Genomic DNA, 22888 nt, shown 5'->3' with positions numbered 1-22888 from the left:
ATAACTTCGGAATATTTTTTAATAATTTCTGAAATTACTAGATAACCAAGCTACTAGATAACTTCTCCGGAATAATTTCACCAACTAGATAACCAAGCTACTAGATAACTTCTCTAAAAAAAAATCCCATATTTTTAGCTTACTAGATAACTTCGGAATATTTTTTAATAATTTCTAAAATTACTAGATAACCAAGCTACTAGATAACTTCTCCAGAATAATTTCACCAACAAGATAACCAAGCTACTAGATAACTTCTCCAAAAAAAAATTCCAATATTTTTAGCTTACTAGATAACTTCGGAATATTTTTTAATAATTTCTAAAATTACTAGATAACCAAGCTACTAGATAACTTCTCTAAAAAAATTTAGAATATTTTTAGCTTACTAGATAACTTCGGAATATTTTTAAATAATTTCTGAAATTACTAGATAACCAAGCTACTAGATAACTTCTCCAAAAAAAATTCCAATATTTTTAGCTTACTAGATAACTTCGGAATATTTTTTAATAATTTCTGAAATTACTAGATAACAAAGCTACTAGATAACTTCTCTAAAAAAAATTCCAATGTTTTTGGTTTACTAGATAACTTTGGAATATTTTTTAATAATTTCTGAAATTACTAGATAACCAAGCTACTAGATAACTTCTCTAGAATAATTTCACCAACTAGATAACCAAGCTACTAGATAACTTCTCCAAAACAAATTCCAGTATTTTTAGCTTACTAGATAACTTCGGAATATTTTTTAATAATTTCTGAAATTACTAGATAACCAAGCTACTAGATAACTTCTCAAAAAAAATTTAAATATTTTTAGCTTACTAGATAACTTTGGAATATTTTTTAATAATTTTTGAAATTACAAGATAACCAAGCTCCTAGATTACTTCTCCAAAAAAAATTCCAATATATTAGGTTTACTAGATAACTTTGGAATATTTTTTAAGGGTGCACAGCAGCGAAGGAAGTTGTTGTCTTCTTATTCCAAAATTGTCAAACTTACGGACCCAATCCTGCTTCTACGTGATTGTAAAAATAGTCAAACTTTGTTGTAAATTACTTTGTGAACAGTACATTAGGGGATGAATATAAAAATATTTCAATAGTACCCGTAGTTTTGGAGATACTAAAATGTCTGTAACAAAAATCTGGGTGCAAAAGCGGACCCAGATTGTTGGTTGATGTGCACCGTTAATGATTTGTAAAATTACTAGATAACCAAGTTACTAGATAACTTCTCAAAAAAAAATTTGGAATGTTTTTAGCTTACTAGATAACTTCGGAATATTTTAAAATTATTTCTGAAGTTACCAGATAACCAAGCTACTAGATTACTTCTCCAGAATAATTTCACCAACTAGATAACTCAGGGCTGCTCAATGTTTTTGAATGCAGGACCAAATTTTAAGCTTTAAAGAGCTTCTTGACCAAACGTTCAAAATAATTTTTTAATAAAATAAGTAACTTTATTTTTATTTAAAATACATAAAGGCGTATAATTTCGACGGTTTTGTTCGAACGCGAATCAGTTCAATACGGAGCGTCGTATCTAGGTGCTCTTTGTTGCTTTAGCTTTTTCTTTCAAAAAGCTATAAAATAGATGTATTTTTCAGTTCTCCAGTTTTTGTCCTCCACTCTGCCCAATAAAAAAATATAGAAAAAAATAATTACAACCCAGAAAATTTCAACACTTCATAAAAAAATAAAATAGAAAATGTATTAATTGTAAGTTTGTTATGCAAAGTAAGTTTGAGGGTCAGTTATTATGATTTTTGAATTATTATTAAATACTTATATTTTTGCATTCATTATAGTTTTATATCTAAGTCAAATTTGAGCATTTCCAAAAATCCAGTGAAACATGTACAATTGTTTCAATTACAAAGATTTTTGAACAAAATATTATTGTTTTTATCCTTATTAGATAACTACGAAATATATTAGAATAAATTTTTGAGTTTTCTAGATAACTAAGCTTCTAGCAATCTTCACCTGAAATATCAGCAATATTTTCGCTTACAAAATAATATCTTCAAAAATCAAGAAACATTTTCTAGCTTCGAAATATTTTTGAATAATTTTATGTTGAATTACGTGATAACTACTTCTAAAAATTCCAGCAACATTTTCGCTAGCTAGTTAGTTTCAGTATGTCTTTAATAATTTTATTTTTGCTGGCAAACCTTGTTGCTTGATTACTACGGTTTATATTTGAATATTTTCTTTTTTTTAAACTTTTTACAGATCAGATACAAAAAAACATACAAATAAACTTGTAAATTGGAGTGTAAACATTGACCATGCGATGATTTCAAATTTTAGAACATTTTAGTACATCTATGGAATTACACTGATACAAATCTAACTAGTCAGTTTAATAAAACTGCTTTATCGATGAATTGATATTGACGTTTATTCTACAATACCTTACAGTGATTCGAATGATTGTTAGTACATTGCGGTATGGAAACATTGCTTTAGCTTTCAATTAATCAACTGAATCGTGTTTTGTTTTATAGACAATTTGTTTGACAATTAGAAAATATAGTTTATTTCACATGCTTTCTTGCAGGAGTGTACGGACATTTATATGACACACTGTATGCTCTGATGGAAACCTACTTTACCGAATGGTCAAACTTTATGTTGACGTTAAGTTTACGATGATTTTAAATTGGAATGATTCAACAGAGATAAAATAATATAGTCTTATAACCAAAAGCGTCACTTTCTTGTTTTGCAACGACAGATTTTTTGTAAGCATTTGCACATTTTTGCCTCATATGTCGCCATTCTATTATTTCATAAAATTATTTTTTTTATGTAGCCATTTTATTGAGTGGCCTATATCGGCTAACGACCTTCTTTCGATTAACGAACCATAGTGGCCCATACAGTTGAAGTGCATTTCTATAGGCGTTTATCTTCTTTCCTCCATCATCGGTCTGATAGCCGAGCGGGCTAAGGCGCGAATCCGCTTTGCGAGTGGTGGATTTGATTCCCGTCAGTAAAATCTTTTTTTTTGCGTGGGGAATAACTGTTAATGCAGTGGATTTTTTTTTGCTCAGGTTGAGACAGTGGCTAGCCTTAAGGCTAGCAAACCGACATGCTGCTGCAGAGAAACTTCATGTTTAATTACACAGCAACAAAACCAATGGTAAAATCTCTTGCAAAAGCATGCACAGCACCTCTGTGAGCCAGAGCATGAAATATTGTATGAGAAAACGTGTACAAAAAAAGAATATACTATAGAAAAAAAATTGCTTTCCCTGAAAAATAACATCGACTTGGCGAGGCACTTTAAAAAAAAAAAAGACCGCGACCCAACCCTCTCGGCTATCTCATCAGCTACAGAATAATGGGATCAATACCGATGTAGCAGTAATTTGTCTATACATCATATACAGTTAATACAGTATACGACGTACGGGAAACCTACTGGTGCATTGGTGTTGATCAAAATGTTTTCAAGACGGTGATATAGCCGAGAAGGTTGGAGCGCAGACTGGGTTATCTGGAAGCGACTCTCTCCGATATTATTTTGGGGTGTGCAATATAGTTTTTTTTCGTATGTGCAACGTGTACCACGTTTTTTTCATAAAATATAACATGTGTTTGCTCAAGAATGTGATTTTACAAAGATTTTTTACAGAGTAAATATTGTTCAGTTAAAATCGATTCGGCCTTAGACAGCCGGCTGTGGAAAAACTGAATCAAAGTAAACATTTGGGAAATTTTCGAACAAACATTCTGCTTGAACAAACGCGAATGGACCGAAAAGCAGACACAAACTGACTTACACTTAATCACTATTCTACTTTTTTCTTAAATTAACGAATCCGAGAAATCAAGATCAGTGCAATAAGTAAAAGCACAGAAAAAAAAATAATTTTGGAATGTTGAAAATTTGGTAGGTTAAATAGTACCTCTTTTTTGAGTAATATTACATAAAAAATGTGTAAAAATGTGAACCTGATGAAGATTCATCAATAACTGATGAAAATTCATCATTTTCTGAGGTAAAATTCATTTTTTTGACACAATTTCCTGATGAATATTACCATCTTTTTTTTCTGTGAGCCTTAGTAGTCTCCAGCTAACAAGAACAATGTGGTAATTATTATAATTTACACATTTCAAGAATGAGGCTTTTTTAAAAATAAATTACGTTTTTTTTTATTTTTTGCTCGTAAAAAAACAAAGGTTTTATTTATGTACAGTTCAAATTCGATTTTCCACAATCATGGAAAGTTTCCTAACAGTAGAGGGATAATTCTCTACGAACTCACATAAAATCGAGAAAAAGTTGCCCGACCCCTCTTCGATTTGCGTGAAACTTTGTCCTAAGGGTTAACTTTTTTATAATTTATTTTTCAAAAAGCCTCAATCTTGAAATGTGTAAATTAAAATAATTATTTATTGTTCTGGTTAGCTGGAGACTGCTAAGCCTTATAATCATTGCACTGATCTTGATTTCTCGGATTCGTTAATTTAAGAAAAAAAGTAGAATAGTGATTAAGTGTAAGTCAGTTTGTGTCTGCTTTTCGGTCCATTCGCGTTTGTTCAAGCAGAATGTTTGTTCGAAAATTTCCCAAATGTTTACTTTGATTCAGTTTTTCCACAGCCGGCTGTCTAAGGCCGAATCGATTTTAACTGAACAATATTTACTCTGTAAAAAATCTTTGTAAAATCACATTCTTGAGCAAACACATGTTATATTTTATGAAAAAAACGTGGTACACGTTGCACATACGAAAAAAACTATATTGCACACCCCAAAATAATATCGGAGAGAGTCGCTTCCAGATAACCCAGTCTGCGCTCCAACCTTCTCGGCTATATCACCGTCTTGAAACCATAGGGGGATGGCGTCGCTATTTTTAGACCACATTTTCCACTTTTTCTCATCGAAACCGACTACTTTATCGACTTCATTTTGCTGGGCGAGATAGGACGCCGTCTATTTTTAGACGATGACTCAGCACTTTTACACTCTTGCGCTTAAAAAAACCAGGTGGCAGCACGATGTAACGCCACGTTCCTATTTTGATCAACACCAATGCACCAGTAGGTTTCCCGTACATCGTATACTGTATTAACTGTATATGATGTATGGACAAATTACTGCTACATCGGTATTGATCCCATTAATCTGTAGATGATGAGATAGCCGAGAGGGTTGGGTCGCGGTCTTTTTTTTTTTTAAAGTGCCTCGCCAAGTCGATGTTATTTTTCAGGGAAAGCAATTTTTTTTCTATAGTATATTCTTTTTTTGTACACGTTTTCTCATACAATATTTCATGCTCTGGCTCACAGAGGTGCTGTGCATGCTTTTGCAAGAGATTTTACCATTGGTTTTGTTGCTGTGTAATTAAACATGAAGTTTCTCTGCAGCAGCATGTCGGTTTGCTAGCCTTAAGGCTAGCCACTGTCTCAACCTGAGCAAAAAAAATCCACTGCATTAACAGTTATTCCCCACGCAAAAAATAGATTTTACCGACGGGAATCAAATCCACCACTCGCAGAGCGGATTCGCGCCTTAGCCCGCTCGGCTATCAGACCGATGATGGAGGTAAGAAGATAAACGCCTATAGAAATGCACTTCAACTGTATGGGCCACTATGGTTCGTTAATTGAAAGAAGGTCGTTAGCCGATATAGGCCACTCAATAAAATGGCTACATAAAAAAAATAATTTTATGAAATAGTAATAGAATGGCGACATATGAGGCAAAAATGAGCAAATGCTTACAAAAAATCTGTCATTGCAAAACAAGAAAGTAACGATGTTGGTTATAAGACTATATTATTTTATCTCTGTTGAATCATTTCAATTTAAAATCATCGTAAGCTTAACGTCAACATAAAGTTTGACCATTCGGTAAAGTAGGTTTCCATCAGAGCATACAGTGTGTCATATAAATGTCCGTACACTCCTGCAAGAAAGCATGTGAAATAAACTATATTTTCTAATTGTCAAACAAATTGTCTATAAAACAAAACACGATTCAGTTGATTAATTGAAAGCTAAAGCAATGTTTCAATACCGCAATGTACTAACAATCATTCGAATCACTGTAAGGTATTGTAGAATAAACGTCAATAACAATTCATCGATAAAGCAGTTTTATTAAACTGACTAGTTAGATTTGTATCAGTGTAATTCCATAGATGTACTAAAATGTTCTAAAATTTGAAATCATCGAATATTCCGAAGTTATCTAGTAAGCTAAAAATATTCGAAAATTTTTTTGGAGAAGTTATCTAGTAGCTTGGTTATCTAGTAATTTCAGAAATTATTTAAAAATATTCCAAAGTTATCTAGTGAACCAAATATATTGGATTTTTTTTTGGAGAAGTTGTCTTGTAGCTTGGTTATCTAGTAATTTCAGGAATTATTAAAACATATTCCAAACTTTTCTAGTAAGCCAAAAACATTGGATTTTTTTTTAAAGAAGTTTTCTAGTTGCTTGGTTGTATAGCATTTTCAGAAATTATTAAAAAATGTTCGGAAGTTATCAAGTAAGCAAAAAAAAAAAATTATAAAATAAAAAAAAAAATGGAGAAGTTATCTAGTAGCTTGGTTTTCTAGTATTATTAAAAAATATTACGAAGTTATCTAGTAAACCAAATATATTGGATTTCTTTTTTGAGAAGTTATCTTGTAGCTTGGTTATCTAGTAATTTCAGAAATTATTAAAAAATGTTCCGAAATTATCAAGTAAGCAAAAAAAATTAAAAAAAAAATTGGAGAAGTTATCTAGTAGCTTGGTTATCTAGTATTATTAAAAAATATTACGAAGTTATCTAGTAAACCAAATATACTGGACTTATTTTTTTGAGAAATCTTGTAGCTTGGTTATCTAGTAATTTCAGAAATTATTAAAAAATATTCCGAAGTTATCTAGTAAGCTAAAAATATTGGAATTTGTTTTGGAGAAGTTATCTAGTAGCTTGGTTATCTAGTAATTTCAGAAATTATTTAAAAAATATTCCGAAGTTATCTAGTAAGCTGAAAATATTCGAAAAAACATTTGGAGAAGTTATCTAGTAGCTTGGTTATCTAGTTGGTGAAATTATTCTGGAGAAGTTATCTAGTAGCTTGGTTATCTAGTAATTTCAGAAATTATTTAAAAATATTCCGAAGTTATCTAGTAAGCTAAAAATATTCGAAAAAAAATTGGAGAAGTTATCTAGTAGCTTGGTTATCTAGTTATTTAAGAAATTATTTCAAAATATTCCAAAGTTATCTAGTAAGCTAAAAATATTGGAATTTTTTTTGGAGAAGTTATCTTGCAGCTTGGTTATCTTGTAATTTCAGAAATTATTAAAAAATATTTCGAAGTTATCCAGTAAGCTAAAAATATTGGATTTTTTTTTTAGAGAAGTTATCTAGTAGCTTGTTTATCTAGTTGGTGAAATTATTCTGGAGAAGTTATCTAGTAGCTTGGTTATCTAGTAATTTTAGAAATTATTAAAAAATATTCCGAAGTTATCTAGTAAGCTAAAAATATTGGATTTTTTTTGGAGAAGTTATCTTGTAGCTTGGTTATCTTTTAATTTCAGAAATTATTTTAAAATATTCCGAAGTTATCTAGTAAGCTAAAAATATGGGAATTTTTTTTTAAGAGAAGTTATCTAGTAGCTTGGTTATCTAGTTGGTGAAATTATTCAGGAGAAGTTATCTAGTACACAGCTAAAAAAGTAGTAATCCAGCTGCCTGTAAAAGGCCTGGGTTTAAAATAAATATTGCATTATTTTATGCAATTTTATTTGATTTTACACCCTGAAAGATGTAGCCCCTCAGTATTGGAAACCTACTTGACCGAAATGTCAAGCTCATATATGCGTTAATCCTTTCAGCTCTTCATCGGTCTGATGGCCGAGTGGGCTAAGGCGCCAGTCCTTATTGTAGGTGCTGGGTTTGAATCTCGTCGGATGCAACTTTTTTTTGTGTTTGCAAAAAATTTACATGCAGTGTTTAATATTAAATGTTTATTTTGACGAAGGTGATGTGCATGCTTTGGCATGCGATTTTACCATCGGATTTTTTGCTGTGTAGCTTGGTTATCTAGTAATTTCAGAAATTATTTAAAAATATTCCGAAGTTATCTAGTAAGCTAAAAATATTCGAAAAAAAATTTGGAGAAGTTATCTAGTAGCTTGGTTATCTAGTAATTTAAGAAATTATTTAAAAATATTCCAAAGTTATCTAGTAAACCAAATATATTGGAATTTTTTTGGAGAAGTTATCTAGTAGCTTGGTTATCTAGTTGGTGAAATTATTCCGGAGAAGTTATCTAGTAGCTTGGTTATCTAGTAATTTCAGAAATTATTTAAAAATATTTCGAAGTTATCTAGTAAGCTAAAAATATTCGAAAATTTTTTTAGAGAAGTTATCTAGTAGCTTGGTTATCTAGTAATTTAAGAAATTATTTAAAAATATTCCAAAGTTATCTAGTAACCCAAATATATTGGAATTTTTTTTGGAGAAGTTATCTAGTAGCTTGGTTATCTAGTTGGTGAAATTATTCCGGAGAAGTTATCTAGTAGCTTGGTTATCTAGTAATTTCAGAAATTATTCAAAAATATTTCGAAGTTATCTAGTAAGCTAAAAATATTCGAAAAATTTTTTAGAGAAGTTATCTAGTAGCTTGGTTATCCAGTAATTTTAGAAATTATTTAAAAATATTCCAAAGTTATCTAGTAAACCAAATATATTGGATTTTTTTTGAGAAGTTTTCTAGTAGCTTGGTTATCTAGTAATTTCAGAAATTATTTAAAAATGTTCCGAAGTTATCTAGTAAACCAAAAAATATTGGTGGAATTTCGGTTATCTAGCTGGCGATTTTTTTTTTGAGAAGTTATCTAGTAGCATGGTTATCTAGTAATTTCAGAAAAAAATTGAATAATGTTCCGAAGTTATCTAGTAACTTAAAATATTGGAGAAGTTATCTAGTAGCTTGGTTATCTAGTAAATTCTATGTTTAAAAAAAAACATCGCTACTAGATAACTTCTGTACTAAAAAGTTATCTAGTGGCGATGTTTTTCAAGTTTTAGTACTTTACTAGATAACTTTTTAGTACATTACTAGATAACTTCTCCCACCTATTTCTGATCACTTTTTTTCATTTTAATGCAAAATTTTTTTTTGACAAGACAACATTTTTTCGATGGATCAACTATGGTCCCCTTGGAACGACCTGTCAAGTAGGAGCTTTTCTGTCAAGAAGGACCGCGAGGTTAATTTTTCAAAATTGATTTGAAAATCCATTTTAAGCTCTTTATGGTCGTACTAAGGGTCATTGTACTCAGAAAAATAAGCTTTATCGCTGTGAACAATAATATCAGCAATCTAAGCTTCATTTTAGGACCCAATTGCATGCTGACAAGATACATGAATATTTGTAATGCATATTAATGTTAAATATTATCACATGACAAACAATTTTTGTTGAGTATGTTTCAGAATGAATCGAAGAGTATAATGCTCTCAACTATCTCGTGCTCTCAGAGCATTCACTTTACATTTTTACACTCAGTCTGAGAGATATTTCCTCTCGCATGGGTACTACACTGCTTTGTGTGTAAAATTCAGTCCTGCAAAACGGAAGAAAAATATTAAAATTTCTTGTAAAATCTAAAATTACTGAACAAGTTTGAAAAACTTACATTTTAAAACAAATTCCATGAAACTCTACTTCAGATTTTCTGAAAGTTGTATGTTGAGTCAATCCTAAAAAAAAGCATTTTGGCATTTTTTAAATTTAATTCAGGTGACTTGATACATACTTGTTTATGTCTACTCGTCATAATCTACATATTATTTTCAACTTCATCAAAATAAACCCATTCTGACAGAGATTGATGGTGCACCGTGCCTCGTGGCTCTTACTCTTGACATCTCACCCGAGTCTTTTCTGTGGGCCGAGCTACTTACTCAGTGTGATATTATTCAATTATCGTTTACTAATTATCACACTTTGCCGCCGCCAACGTCACAGCCGGTGGTTGATGCAGTATCAAAAGCAGTATCGAGTAACGGCCACTTACTAATATAGTAAAAATCAACCTCATGGAGACCATGGCAGACACTTCTCTTTTGCACGCATGACTTCGTACCCGTTAAGCATGTTTCTTCCATCGAGAGACATACGCGCAGAAGAGAGGAAAAGTCACGGTCATTTTTGTTGACGATTTTTTTTTTTTTGCTTGTTTCTTAGTTTGGTGTTTGCCATTACTATGTTAGAACGCGTGTGTGTGCTTGATTCAAGCTGTTTTTAATGAACCTGATTGGCTACTAGAGTTTTACCATGAGCTACTGAGCTGAACCTGAAACGGTTTTGCCATTAATGGTGAATAAATTATCGATTTGTATGATTAAACGAACCAATTATATTTGTACGATCTGTTACAGATCATCATTACAATAATTAAACTGTACTGATCTATGACATTACTATTCATTTAAAAATTTAACTTTATTGTGTACCAGAATCTCAAACTCGGTTAAATAAATAAAAAGAATGATTTTCTTTTTATTCTTTCTATACTTTCATTTTCCCATACAATTTCTTTCGAATTTCCCATACAAATTTCTTCGATCAAAAGCGATTCCTAATCCTTAAACGATCCGAAACATATTTGACACAGCATACTTAATTTTACCCGATTCGAAAAAAAATATCACTTTGTTTTTTTCCAATGTTTTGTCATTTTTCTTATCTAGTGTACATGCTTAACACAGTCTTTCCCGGGCTGATGATAAGAATAAAATGGAGATCTTCTCAATAACTAGTCAAGTCAAAATATCTGATTTTGCTATAAAAAAATCATGGCCATCGATAATGAAAAGAAAAAATATTAACATCCTCAAAACTAAGATAAAAAATTGTTTTTGATTAGATCTGACGAGAAAATGCCAAAGAGTAAGACAATAACAACGTAAGTTATGGTACCGTAAAACGGAGTGACTTTGATAGTCGGGGTGACTTTGATAGGTTTGCGATTTTTTCGCAAAATGAAGAGTACAATTGAAATAGGGGAAGGTGGGGCAAGACGACCATATGGGGCAAGAGGAACAATCGCTCCTACGGCCGTAATTTTTACAATTTTGATTATTTCCAGTATGAGGAATTGTTGCTAGCAATGCAATTAGCTGATTCTACTACCACATAACCGCCAAAATGACGTAAACGCCACGGGGCATAAGATTTAATGAAGTTTTTTTCAAAACCTTTGTTTTCTTATAATATTTGGGAAGTACAAAATAAGGCTTAGGGTTCGTTTTAAGGCTCATTTTATCAAAATGCTATTTTTCCTAGATCAGTAGTGTCCCTACAAATGACATGCCACTATTACAAAGTATGATTTAACTTTTGATTATTTTTGTTGAGAGCTTTTAAAAAATCTTGTTCAGGTGGGGCAAGTGTACCATATGGATTTTTAGTATGGAAAAATTACGAATTGCTGCAAGAACATATTTTATTGGGAAATAAATACATGAAAGTACTTAAGAACTGATAAACAATCGTTAAAAAAAATTGTTCATACAAAGTATAGTGATATTACTAAAATTTACTATTTATCATCGAAGTAGTATTTTTTTTTCGTAAAAACGATAAAACTTTTAGTAAAATATTATTATTTAATCTAAAAATGTAGAAACCATTCAAATACATTCTAATCTGATGTATCTAAGTGATAACAGTTCAATTGTTAGCAAATTAACATGTTTTTTCATGCATTGTTCCTCTTGCCCCAACGGGTTGTTCGTCTTGCCCCACTAGTTGAGTAGAACGTACGGAAAATCAAAATTTTAAAATCAATTTTTCACATTAAAAAAACAGGATTTTTTAAAAACTTGTTTTAACAAAGTCTTAGTCAAGACCTAGAATAAGATGATTATAATATTGATCCTTTCACTGTAACTTGGATTTTGCCCGCAGTTTTCTCTCGCACTTTTGACAACAAGAATTCACAAAACTAGGCAACCGCTCGTTGTTTATTTACATTTCCAGTCGCAGTTTCCACCAAACTGGACTTTCGCACCTCAAAATTGCGAGTGACAGCTAGAAAACAAGCGATTAACCTCGGGTCGCTTTGATCATTTTTGAGGAAATTCAAAACTTCCCAAGCCAGTCTGACAAGTCGCAATAGTGCGATCAGTAGCAATAATTTAGTGCGAAGTCCAAGTTAGTGGGAATTGCGCAATAAAATCCGACAGATTTTTTAACTTTTTAATGGGTTATAACGAGCATTTCCTTAGCTTGTTACACTTGCCCCACTTTCCCCTACGTAAGGAATGGTTTAGAAACATACTGACCGTGGTAGGGAAGTGTTCAAAGTACCTCAAGAAGAACTTTTCATAAAATTTTGACAGGTTTAAAAAGTTAGTTACCTACAGTTAAGAAAATGTTGATGAAAGTCATTATTTTAAACTTCTCAAAGTGTCTTGATTTTCTCAATGAACATGATTTTTAATCGGAAAACGGAATGCATTTTCGGATTCTTTGGACAATTTTCCACTAGGAGAAGGTTAAAAAAGTTTGTAAATAATAAATAATATGTGTTTTTGAAACACAATTTCAGTTGAACAAATTTCATGTAAAATGTGAAAACTTGTGATTCGTGCTTCGAATTCAGTATAAAATGCAATATAAATCGATAATTTTACAAACAAAACTAGTTTTACAAAAAATTCAGGCAAAATTCCAACTTTTTAACAATTTTACCTAAAATTTATATGTATTTTGCTAAAAAGCTTATACACTTAGTTAACTAAATATAAACATTGATTTTTTTTTCTTAAAAACTCTATCAGCTACTACAGTGATGGTACATTTAGCGTACAAATAAAGTTTGAACATCTTAAATATGATTTTAACAAGAAAAAACTATGACTATCAAAGTCACCCCGGAATTAAAACTAAGAATTTTTAACGTTACTATTTTTCTAAACATTATTGAAAAAACTTTTTTTTTTCGGAATAGTGCATGGACTTTGTGTGGTCTACCTAAGGCTACCAACTGTACGGATTTTTTCCTTACCATACGGATTTTCGAACCTCTTCGCGGATTTTTAACAGGCCGGAATTTTTGTAGGGAATTTTACGCATAACACGGATTTGTACGGATTTTAACAACTTTTTAATCATCGAATTGCTTTTGATTTGGTCGAAGCTTTTGTTAACTAGAAATTTTTATTTTTCTGTGAGTTTGATTAAAAAGTGAGAGTTTTCCGGGGTTTCCTCAATTCAAACTTGATTATCAATAATTCTAGAATTTTTTAACTATTGTCTTTCATATGTTGAAAGGACCTTTAAAAAAACTCTAGAATTGTTCTTTCAGAAATTTCCAAAGGCTTTCTAAAACTTGCGAAAACATTTGAACATTTGAATTAACAAATCTAGAGTTTTTTAAAGGTCCTATAAACTGTTGTGTTTCACATGTTATAGGATCTTTTCAATAAAAAAAAACTCTGGAAAAGTGTTCGTGAAAACACTAAGAACGTTATTATTCGTAGAAGCAAACTTGACATTTCGTAAACTTTTAAACGTCTAACAAAAAAAATCATAATGATTTGATTCAAATCACGGTTTATTTTATGAATACTTTTAAACGTGCATGTCATAGGCACTCTGATAGCATTTTGTGAAATTTGTTAGCTGTAAAAATGACATAGTTTTATATTTTTAATTCTCAAATTTAATAAATTTAATTTATTTAAATAATTCATTGACAGTTTTTGTTACACCATGGTGTCATATCGGCAAAGTGTACGGATTTTTGCTCAGCAAGAGTTGGTAGCCTTAGGTCTACCCCAGTACATGTTTTAAAAATAATAAACTTGAGAAAAACCGTACCTGTTGGAAAATATTCTAAAAACAAGTCGAAATCCTATCAAAGTCACCCCGGTTTACGATACCTGGAAAATCATTCAATCATTAATCGCGTTTTAAAAATTTGTGCGCCCGAGTGCATCTAGCAGATGCGGCAGAAAAGCAAATACAGGTAATCTCAAGTACTTAAAGCTATAAAATTCGATATCTCTGGAACGAAACATATTCCTTTCTATCGATAAGTGATTCTTATGTAAAATCGGACGGGGAATACGATGGTGAGGTCAAATTTAAAAAAATTATAGGTCTGTTTTGAGATACGGCCATTTAAAGTTTTCAATTGCGCAACACAGGTAGAAAAAAATATTTTAATCTCAATTTTGATCACGGAAATGGATTCTACGTCCGATTTCCTTCAAAATTGAGTCGAAGACCGAACTTCTAAGATGTGTGGTTCCTGAGTTATCGTCGTTGGAAGATAGAGATTTCGCTCAAAAATCGCCAAAAAGTCGATTTTTGGGAGGGTACAAAAATGGAGGGGTGGTCCGATTTGGATGAAATTCGGGATTTTTGCATGTTTTGATAGTCTCAACTGCTCTGCCAAATTTGAGCAGAATCGGAGATGGTAATTTTCAAATTTGCATTTTTTCTTGCACACTTCAGGTGGAATGACCCATATATCATTTTTTTTCTAAAATGTAACCCTGCAAAGTTAGAAAAAACACGTAAATTCAAAATAAAAAAAATGTTCTAAATGAAAAAATGACCCTTCAGGGTTATTTCAGATTCAAAAAGAACATCATATTTCCCATAAAATGACATGTCTCACGCACCGCCCCACCGTCACGAAAAATAAACCTCGGATTCATGATCAGGGACCAAAATTACCCCTTAAAGCAAAGTTTCACGAAAATCGAAGAGGAGTCGGGGCAACTTTTTCCGATTTCGTGTGAGTTGGTGAAGAATTACCCGTATGTATACTTAAGGAAATGAATAACTATAAACATAGTATACAAGCTACAAAAATCCGGCGCAAAAAATTAAAAATCAAACTTAGTAATCAAACGTTAACATTTCAACGATAATAAAGTTTGTCAATATTGTTACAAATTGCATGCAATATATACAACAGAAATCGGACTAATTTTCCATTTAACTTTGGGGAAACCTCATTCGGTCATCCTTAACATTAAGGGGAAAAAAATCCAATCTCCAGATTGGTAGCAGTAAATTTTTGTTGTTGTTGTTATTAAAGTAGGAAAAAGGTGTTTTTTGAATAAAGTATCTGTTCCAACAGCAATGTTCAAAAAACCTGATGATTATCGATTACTCACCCAAATACAGCGTAAAAACGGTGCATAGCGCCAGCTGCGTATCGTTGAGGACCATCTCTCTCCCACGAGATCTGCAATGCAAACTGCACGTTCACAGGACCTGCACTGCAATCAATTTCTTCCTGTTCCGGACCAAACACATAAATCTTCCACCTTTTTACCGGCCACTTTTGCTGCTATGCTACTATTTTCAGCCCTCTTTTCCTCACTTTCACTGCAGGTTTTTCGCATGCAACGGAAATAATAGAAGATCGTTTGTTTTGTTAGTTTTTTTGGCACACCTTGAATTCAAAACATCAGCCTTTTAATACACAATCCTATTTGTTTACTAAATTTGTTTAAAAGCAGTTGATCTATTCATGCTTCATATTTCATGGTCACTTTTTTCCTAAATCAGGAAATGTACAATTGTTGCCGTTCTTGATTTGAGAACCAGAACAAAACTCTTCAACAAAAACGTTAAACACAAAACTTCCAAACCAAATTGAGCCACCTAATAGCTCTGTCATTTGAAACATCCCAAGAGTAAAAAACCCGTAAAGTACCCATGAAATCGAAATTGCAACAGCAAACGAAAAAAACTTAACATCGCGTGCATTATGGAGATTTAGTCATTTTTTAACGTCCATACAAACTGTAGAATGATATCCGTCTGTACGGTTCGTTCTGAGCAATTAGGAACTGTTCTCTGATGAAACTCACGCGCACATTTTATTTGTTCGGCTTTGGGTTTTAAACTCGAGTTGAGACTAAATTGTTATGCTTCAGTAAATTCGTTTAACCTTTGCCTGAAGGTACCGTTCTGCTCGAGAGTTGAGAAATACTTTTAGAAATTTTCGATAAATTCAATCAAAACATTGAGGTTTTATTATCAATTCAAATTTTAAAAATAATAAAAATCGCAAGAAAATCGAAATTTAAAAAAAACTCTAAACTTCCAAGCTCAAAACCATTTTGATGCAACTGTTCAATGTTAAAGGGCGAATTGCTTGTTTGCTAAAACTTTGACTTTGGAGGTGTGCCTGCAATGTTTTTGACGAGTTGTGTTTTTCCACTGACGAGTTGACGTTGGGCGTTTTCACACAGCGCCGGTTTGGCTAATTTGTTCTTAAATTGCTACAATTGTTTGTTTTGTTTTCTCATTTCTCGTTGTTTCCATGAAATATATGCCTGATGTCACTAAGAATAATTAGTATAGATTTTTAAAGAAAAATCGAAAACTTTGCTAGCAACTTTCAATGAAATTATTACAAAAAAAATACTATTACCCTATAAAACATATTAATTTTTTTGAAACAGCAGACAGTATTATTAAAAAATCAGCATTTAAATAAGTACTTTAATCGTTTTTAATTCGGAAAAATGCCGATATATTATGATAGTGTTTCCAGACTTACTGTATGCCTACTTTGAACATAAAAAAAAAATACATAAAAAAAACTTCAAACGTGTTGAGTAAGATGGCTCTTAAAACCAATCAAATAAGTTTAAATAATATTTAAGACTGTTCTGCAACATTTGAAACACTTGAAGAAACTTTCAAATTGACTATTTCGAAGAACTCATAAAAATCAAATCATCACTCCTAAATCTCATAACAATTCATCTCTGTCAGCTCAGGATATCATCACGATTTCATTGTCATCACCCCTAGTTCGAATCTTCTGGATGTTCTCACTTTGTGCACTTCTTCTAAACAAACCAAACGATCTTCTCTAGCCGATTTTTGTTTGTTTTTCCACCGAACAAGAATTGACCTTCAACACTGCCTGATTACCAACCACACGACGACGACAATGTTTCCCTCGGCGCGCGTCAATTTTCAAGTGCAACCTCGTTAACCGTGACTTTACGCGACATTAACCCCTTCTACACCCAACGGTCACGCACGCAGCCCAAAAATTGCACAACCCTGTTAACATCTACCGTGGAAACCATGTCAACCGCGTGCGCCTGCCATGTTTGTTTACCAAAGGGTCTCTCTTTCGCTCAACCTACAGATCAACCTACAGATCAGCCTGATGTCAAGCGTGTCTAATTGGGCGATTTAAGAATGATCTGAAACACTGTTGTAAAAGGGTCTATTGCGGATTGTTTGTAAACCAACTTTGCATTGATCACACACCGAATTTGGCCCTTTAGATTTGTTTAGCTTGGAAACGTTACTAGACCCTGATACCCTTTTGCTTATAAAATTAAATTTAAAGTTGTAATCAAGGCAGTTTACAAATCGTTATCAACTCTTATGAATCCTAATGTCTAACTTAGATCTTAAACTCAAAACACCTCGTACCACTTCTCACTTGCTCGAACCAACCGTAATACAACTTGTCGCGCGCCCCTTAAACCGAACGTTACGACCTGTTACTGTTATGTTTACTCGCTAACCACCCGCCAAACGGTATTGTCGGTATCGCTAATATAGCCAGTAAGTCATGTACACGCCGCGATCGCTAATCGACTGACGGCTGCTAGCGGATCGAGTCGTTTAAACTTCACTAAGCCGGCATCAGGCTGATAGGTTTACCACTACTCTCCAGCTGCGAGTACTACGCGATGCCTCCCGGCCGAAGCCGATGCGATACGATACGATGTGGTGCCGAAAGCGAAATCACTGCCGAATAATATAGATAAATCAAATCGTAAATCGCGCGACGCTGACGACGACGAGGGAGTTGTACGCGAATGCAAGGTGTAAACAGAACTTCCGAAGAAGATCTTTGCGCACTGGGCTGGACAGGAACATCACAAAAAATGAAGAAGTCATATGAATTATTAAACATTAAACATTAAACATTAAACATTAAACATTAAACATTAAACATTAAACATTAAACATTAAACATTAAACATTAAACATTAAACATTAAACATTAAACATTAAACATTAAACATTAAACATTAAACATTAAACATTAAACATTAAACATTAAACATTAAACATTAAACATTAAACATTAAACATTAAACATTAAACATTAAACATTAAACATTAAACATTAAACATTAAACATTAAACATTAAACATTAAACATTAAACATTAAACATTAAACATTAAACATTAAACATTAAACATTAAACATTAAACATTAAACATTAAACATTAAACATTAAACATTAAACATTAAACATTAAACATTAAACATTAAACATTAAACATTAAACATTAAACATTAAACATTAAACATTAAACATTAAACATTAAACATTCGACGAAACAGAGCACACAGACAAAAGACAAAAGACAAAAGACAAAAGACAAAAGACAAAAGACAAAAGACAAAAGACAAAAGACAAAAGACAAAAGACAAAAGACAAAAGACAAAAGACAAAAGACAAAAGACAAAAGACAAAAGACAAAAGACAAAAGACAAAAGACAAAAGACAAAAGACAAAAGACAAAAGACAAAAGACAAAAGACAAAAGACAAAAGACAAAAGACAAAAGACAAAAGACAAAAGACAAAAGACCAAAGACAAAAGACAAAAGACAAAAGACAAAAGACAAAAGACAAAAGACAAAAGACAAAAGACAAAAGACAAAAGACAAAAGACAAAAGACAAAAGACAAAAGACAAAAGACAAAAGACAAAAGACAAAAGACAAAAGACAAAAGACAAAAGACAAAAGACAAAAGACAAAAGACAAAAGACAAAAGACAAAAGACAAAAGACAAAAGACAAAAGACAAAAGACAAAAGACAAAAGACAAAAGACAAAAGACAAAAGACAAAAGACAAAAGACAAAAGACAAAAGACAAAAGACAAAAGACAAAAGACAAAAGACAAAAGACAAAAGACAAAAGACAAAAGACAAAAGACAAAAGACAAAAGACAAAAGACAAAAGACAAAAGACAAAAGACAAAAGACAAAAGACAAAAGACAAAAGACAAAAGACAAAAGACAAAAGACAAAAGACAAACGACAAAAGACAAAAGACAAAAGACAAAAGACAAAAGACAAAAGACAAAAGACAAAAGACAAAAGACAAAAGACAAAAGACAAAAGACAAAAGACAAAAGACAAAAGACAAAAGACAAAAGACAAAAGACAAAAGACAAAAGACAAAAGACAAAAGACAAAAGACAAAAGACAAAAGACAAAAGACAAAAGACAAAAGACAAAAGACAAAAGACAAAAGACAAAAGACAAAAGACAAAAGACAAAAGACAAAAGACAAAAGACAAAAGACAAAAGACAAAAGACAAAAGACAAAAGACAAAAGACAAAAGACAAAAGACAAAAGACAAAAGACAAAAGACAAAAGACAAAAGACAAAAGACAAAAGACAAAAGACAAAAGACAAAAGACAAAAGACAAAAAACAAAAGACAAAAGACAAAAGACAAAAGGCAAAAGACAAAATATTGTAAAATGTTTCATAAAAAAAATAAAAAAACCCGATTTAATCCCACCAGGGGTAAGATAGAGCCTTTCTTACTTAAGAATATAACTTCTTTCAATTCACAACATCGACTTGATACAAATAATCTTATGATGAAAGCAAGGTATTATTAATGATATGTTTTCTAAAAGAAATTGAAAACGCAATTTTCACCAATAGAATATAGCTTCGAATGCGCAAGTGACGACACACACCGCGGTTTTGGTGTTCTAGTTTTGGTACGAGCCCAAAAAGCGAACAAAGCAGGCGCAAAGCAAAACCAAGTCAACCGCACAGTGGGAAGCTTGCCATTCAGCATCTACAAAAGTGAGAGAGTCAGAGATAGATATTTTTACAACCGCACCACTACACACTCAATCGCAATACCATAGATAGATAGCCATTGGCGTCGCGAGCATTGAAAACTTTGAAAACGATATAAAGCTTAGAAGCTTCGAAAGCTCCTATTGGAATCCAATGAACTCTGTTAAATAAAACGACACGACAAATGAAGACTACTTAAAGGCGATTTAAGAAGCACACGGGAAACAAATTGTTTGTACCCGGATGTCAAAAAAGATTTTGCATTAACATTGGACAGTTATGCAAAAACGGACAGAGCAAAAGAAACCGAAAAGCTACGATATCTTACATGTTAAAGGAAACATCGGTAGACAAGCTTCTACAAACGAGTATAAGTCGAACCAACACATATGTGCGCCAGCATTCTAGCGCCAGTATTCGAAGCTCAACTTGACAACTTGTCGACTTGGCGACGAAGCGTCGAAAATCGATGCAGTGTGATTTTTTGACGATTTTTCGGATTAAAATTCATGCTGAATCGACATATTAACGAAGCTGGAAATGACGTCCTGGCTTAAAGTAAAACCTATACCTTTCTTTATTAAGAAAGGCAAAAAGTAAATCGTTCTAAAAATTGATCGGGATTGCCGATCTATGTCGAATTTGTTTCAGATGCTCACTCATGGTCTGTACTATGAATGTAGCAAGAAATTTCGAATAAAATCAGAAATGAAAAATGTTGGCGAAGGTCACCAGGTGGGCTTTTACCTTTTTTAGGGATTTTTTTTTCTTATGGTAGGTTAATCAAACGGCTCTAACTCCAGAACCATATTATGAATCTGGATGAAAATTTGGGAGGTTGTAGAGCTCGAAAAATGCAATTTTTGAGATAAATAAAAGATATGAAAATGAAAAATTTTGACCATATTTTCATTTGAAAACTGTGTATTTTGTTGAAAAGTCTGGCCACATCCGAAAACAGATGGATATTTCGAAATTTGCGCGGCAACTCGCCCAGGTTCAGCACACTAGCTTTCATCTGCATTTCGAAGAATCGAAATTGGATATATGGGAGCTGAGAACGGCGCGACACAAAATTTTTCAAAATTTTACCACATACGAACATCACTCGACCTCCACGGAATTTATTTTCTCAAAATTCGAGGGTTTGAGATAGACGAGTTCTGTCAAGGTGAATCGATAGAGCGTCGAAAATCGATGCAGTGTGATTTTTTGACGATTTTTCGGATTAAAATTCATGCTGAATCGACATATTAACGAAGCTGGAAATGACGTCCTGGCTTAAAGTAAAACCTATACCTTTCTTTAGTAAGAAAGGCAAAAAAATGTTAAAATTGTTTAAAATTATTTAAAATTGTTTAAAATTGTTTAAAATTGTTTAAAATTGTTTAAAATTGTTTAAAATTGTTTAAAATTGTTTAAAATTGTTTAAAATTGTTTAAAATTGTTTAAAATTGTTTAAAATTGTTTAAAATTGTTTAAAATTGTTTAAAATTGTTTAAAATTGTTTAAAATTGTTTAAAATTGTTTAAAATTGTTTAAAATTGTTTAAAATTGTTTAAAATTGTTTAAAATTGTTTAAAATTGTTTAAAATTGTTTAAAATTGTTTAAATTTTTTTTAAATTGTTTTAAATTGTTTAAAATTCTTTTAAATTGTTTTAAATTGTTTAAAATTGTTTAAAATTGTTTTAAATTGTTTAAAATTGTTTAAAATTGTTTTAAATTGTTTAAAATTGTTTAAAATTGTTTAAAATTGTTTAAAATTGTTTAAAATTGTTTAAAATTGTTTAAAATTGTTTAAAATTGTTTAAAATTGTTTAAAATTGTTTAAAATTGTTAAAATTGTTTAAAATTGTTTAAAATTGTTTAAAATTGTTTAAAATTGTTTAAAATTTTTTTAAATTGTTTTAAATTGTTTAAAATTGTTTTAAATTGTTTAAAATTGTTTAAAATTGTTTTAAATTGTTTAAAATTGTTTAAAATTGTTTTAAATTGTTTAAAATTGTTTAAAATTGCTTAAAATTGTTTAAAATTGTTTAAAATTGTTTAAAACTGTTTTAAATTGTTTAAAATTGTTTAAAATTGTTTAAAATTATTTAAAATTGTTTAAAATTGTTTAAAATTGTTTTAAATTATTTAAATTTGTTTTAACTTGTTTAAAATTGCTTGAAATTGTTTTAAATTGTTTGAAATTGTTTAAAATTGTTTGAAATCGTTTGAAATTGTTTGAAATTGTTTGAAATTGCTTAAAATTGTTCAAATTGTTCAAAATTGTTCAAAATTGTTTAAAATTGTTTAAAATTGTTTAATATTGTTAAAAACTGTTTAAAATTGTTTAAAATTGTTTAAAATTGTTTAAAATTGTTTAAAATTGTTTAAAATTGTTTAAAATTGTTTAAAATTGTTTAAAATTGTTTAAAATTGTTTAAAATTGTTTAAAATTGTTTAAAATTATTTAAAATTGTTTAAAATTGTTTAAAATTGTTTAAAATTGTTTAAAATTGTTTAAAATTGTTTAAAATTGTTTAAAATTGTTTAAAATTGTTTAAAATTGTTTAAAATTGTTTAAAATTGTTTAAAATTGTTTAAAATTGTTTAAAATTGTTTAAAATTGTTTAAAATTGTTTAAAATTGTTTAAAATTGTTTAAAATTGTTTAAAATTGTTTAAAATTGTTTAAAACTGTTTAAAATTGTTTAAAATTGTTTAAAATTGTTTAAAATTGTTTAAAATTGTTTAAAATTGTTTAAAATTGTTTAAAATTGTTTAAAATTGTTTAAAATTGTTTAAAATTGTTTAAAATTGTTTAAAATTGTTTAAAATTGTTTAAAATTGTTTAAAATTGTTTAAAATTGTTTAAAATTGTTTAAAATTGTTTAAAATTGTTTAAAATTGTTTAAAATTGTTTAAAATTGTTTAAAATTGTTTAAAATTATTTAAAATTGTTTAAAATTGTTTAAAATTGTTTAAAATTGTTTAAAATTGTTTAAAATTGTT

The 22888-nt window shown here is 30.7% G+C and overlaps 2 protein-coding genes across 6 annotated transcripts in view; one reads left to right on the top strand and one right to left on the bottom strand.

The window, feature by feature from the left end:
* LOC120415306 (lipase member H) overlaps positions 1-17739 on the bottom strand; it is a 65092-nt gene extending 47353 nt beyond the window's left edge. The window contains exons 1-2 of one of the 5 annotated variants that reach the window (XM_039576784.2): positions 17478-17739; positions 15185-15306 (exon numbers count right to left, since the gene is read on the bottom strand). In XM_039576784.2, the coding sequence (XP_039432718.1) occupies positions 15185-15239 (55 nt within the window). In that variant the 5' untranslated portion in view covers positions 15240-15306; positions 17478-17739. Of the gene's footprint in view, positions 1-15184; positions 15466-17470 lie in introns of all 5 variants that reach the window. The other 4 variants (XM_039576782.2, XM_039576781.2, XM_039576780.2 and 1 more) reach the window with 4 other exon arrangements.
* The window catches only part of LOC120415278 (myotubularin-related protein DDB_G0290005), a 144067-nt gene that overhangs the window by 86607 nt on the left and 34572 nt on the right, over positions 1-22888 (top strand). The gene's annotated exons all lie outside the window — the stretch shown is intronic.

Source organism: Culex pipiens, chromosome 2, assembly GCF_016801865.2.
Source record: "Culex pipiens pallens isolate TS chromosome 2, TS_CPP_V2, whole genome shotgun sequence".
Taxonomy (NCBI): Eukaryota; Metazoa; Arthropoda; class Insecta; order Diptera; family Culicidae; genus Culex; species Culex pipiens.
The sequence above is the reverse complement of the archived record's forward strand: the minus strand, read 5'-3'. Positions and strand labels throughout refer to the sequence as shown.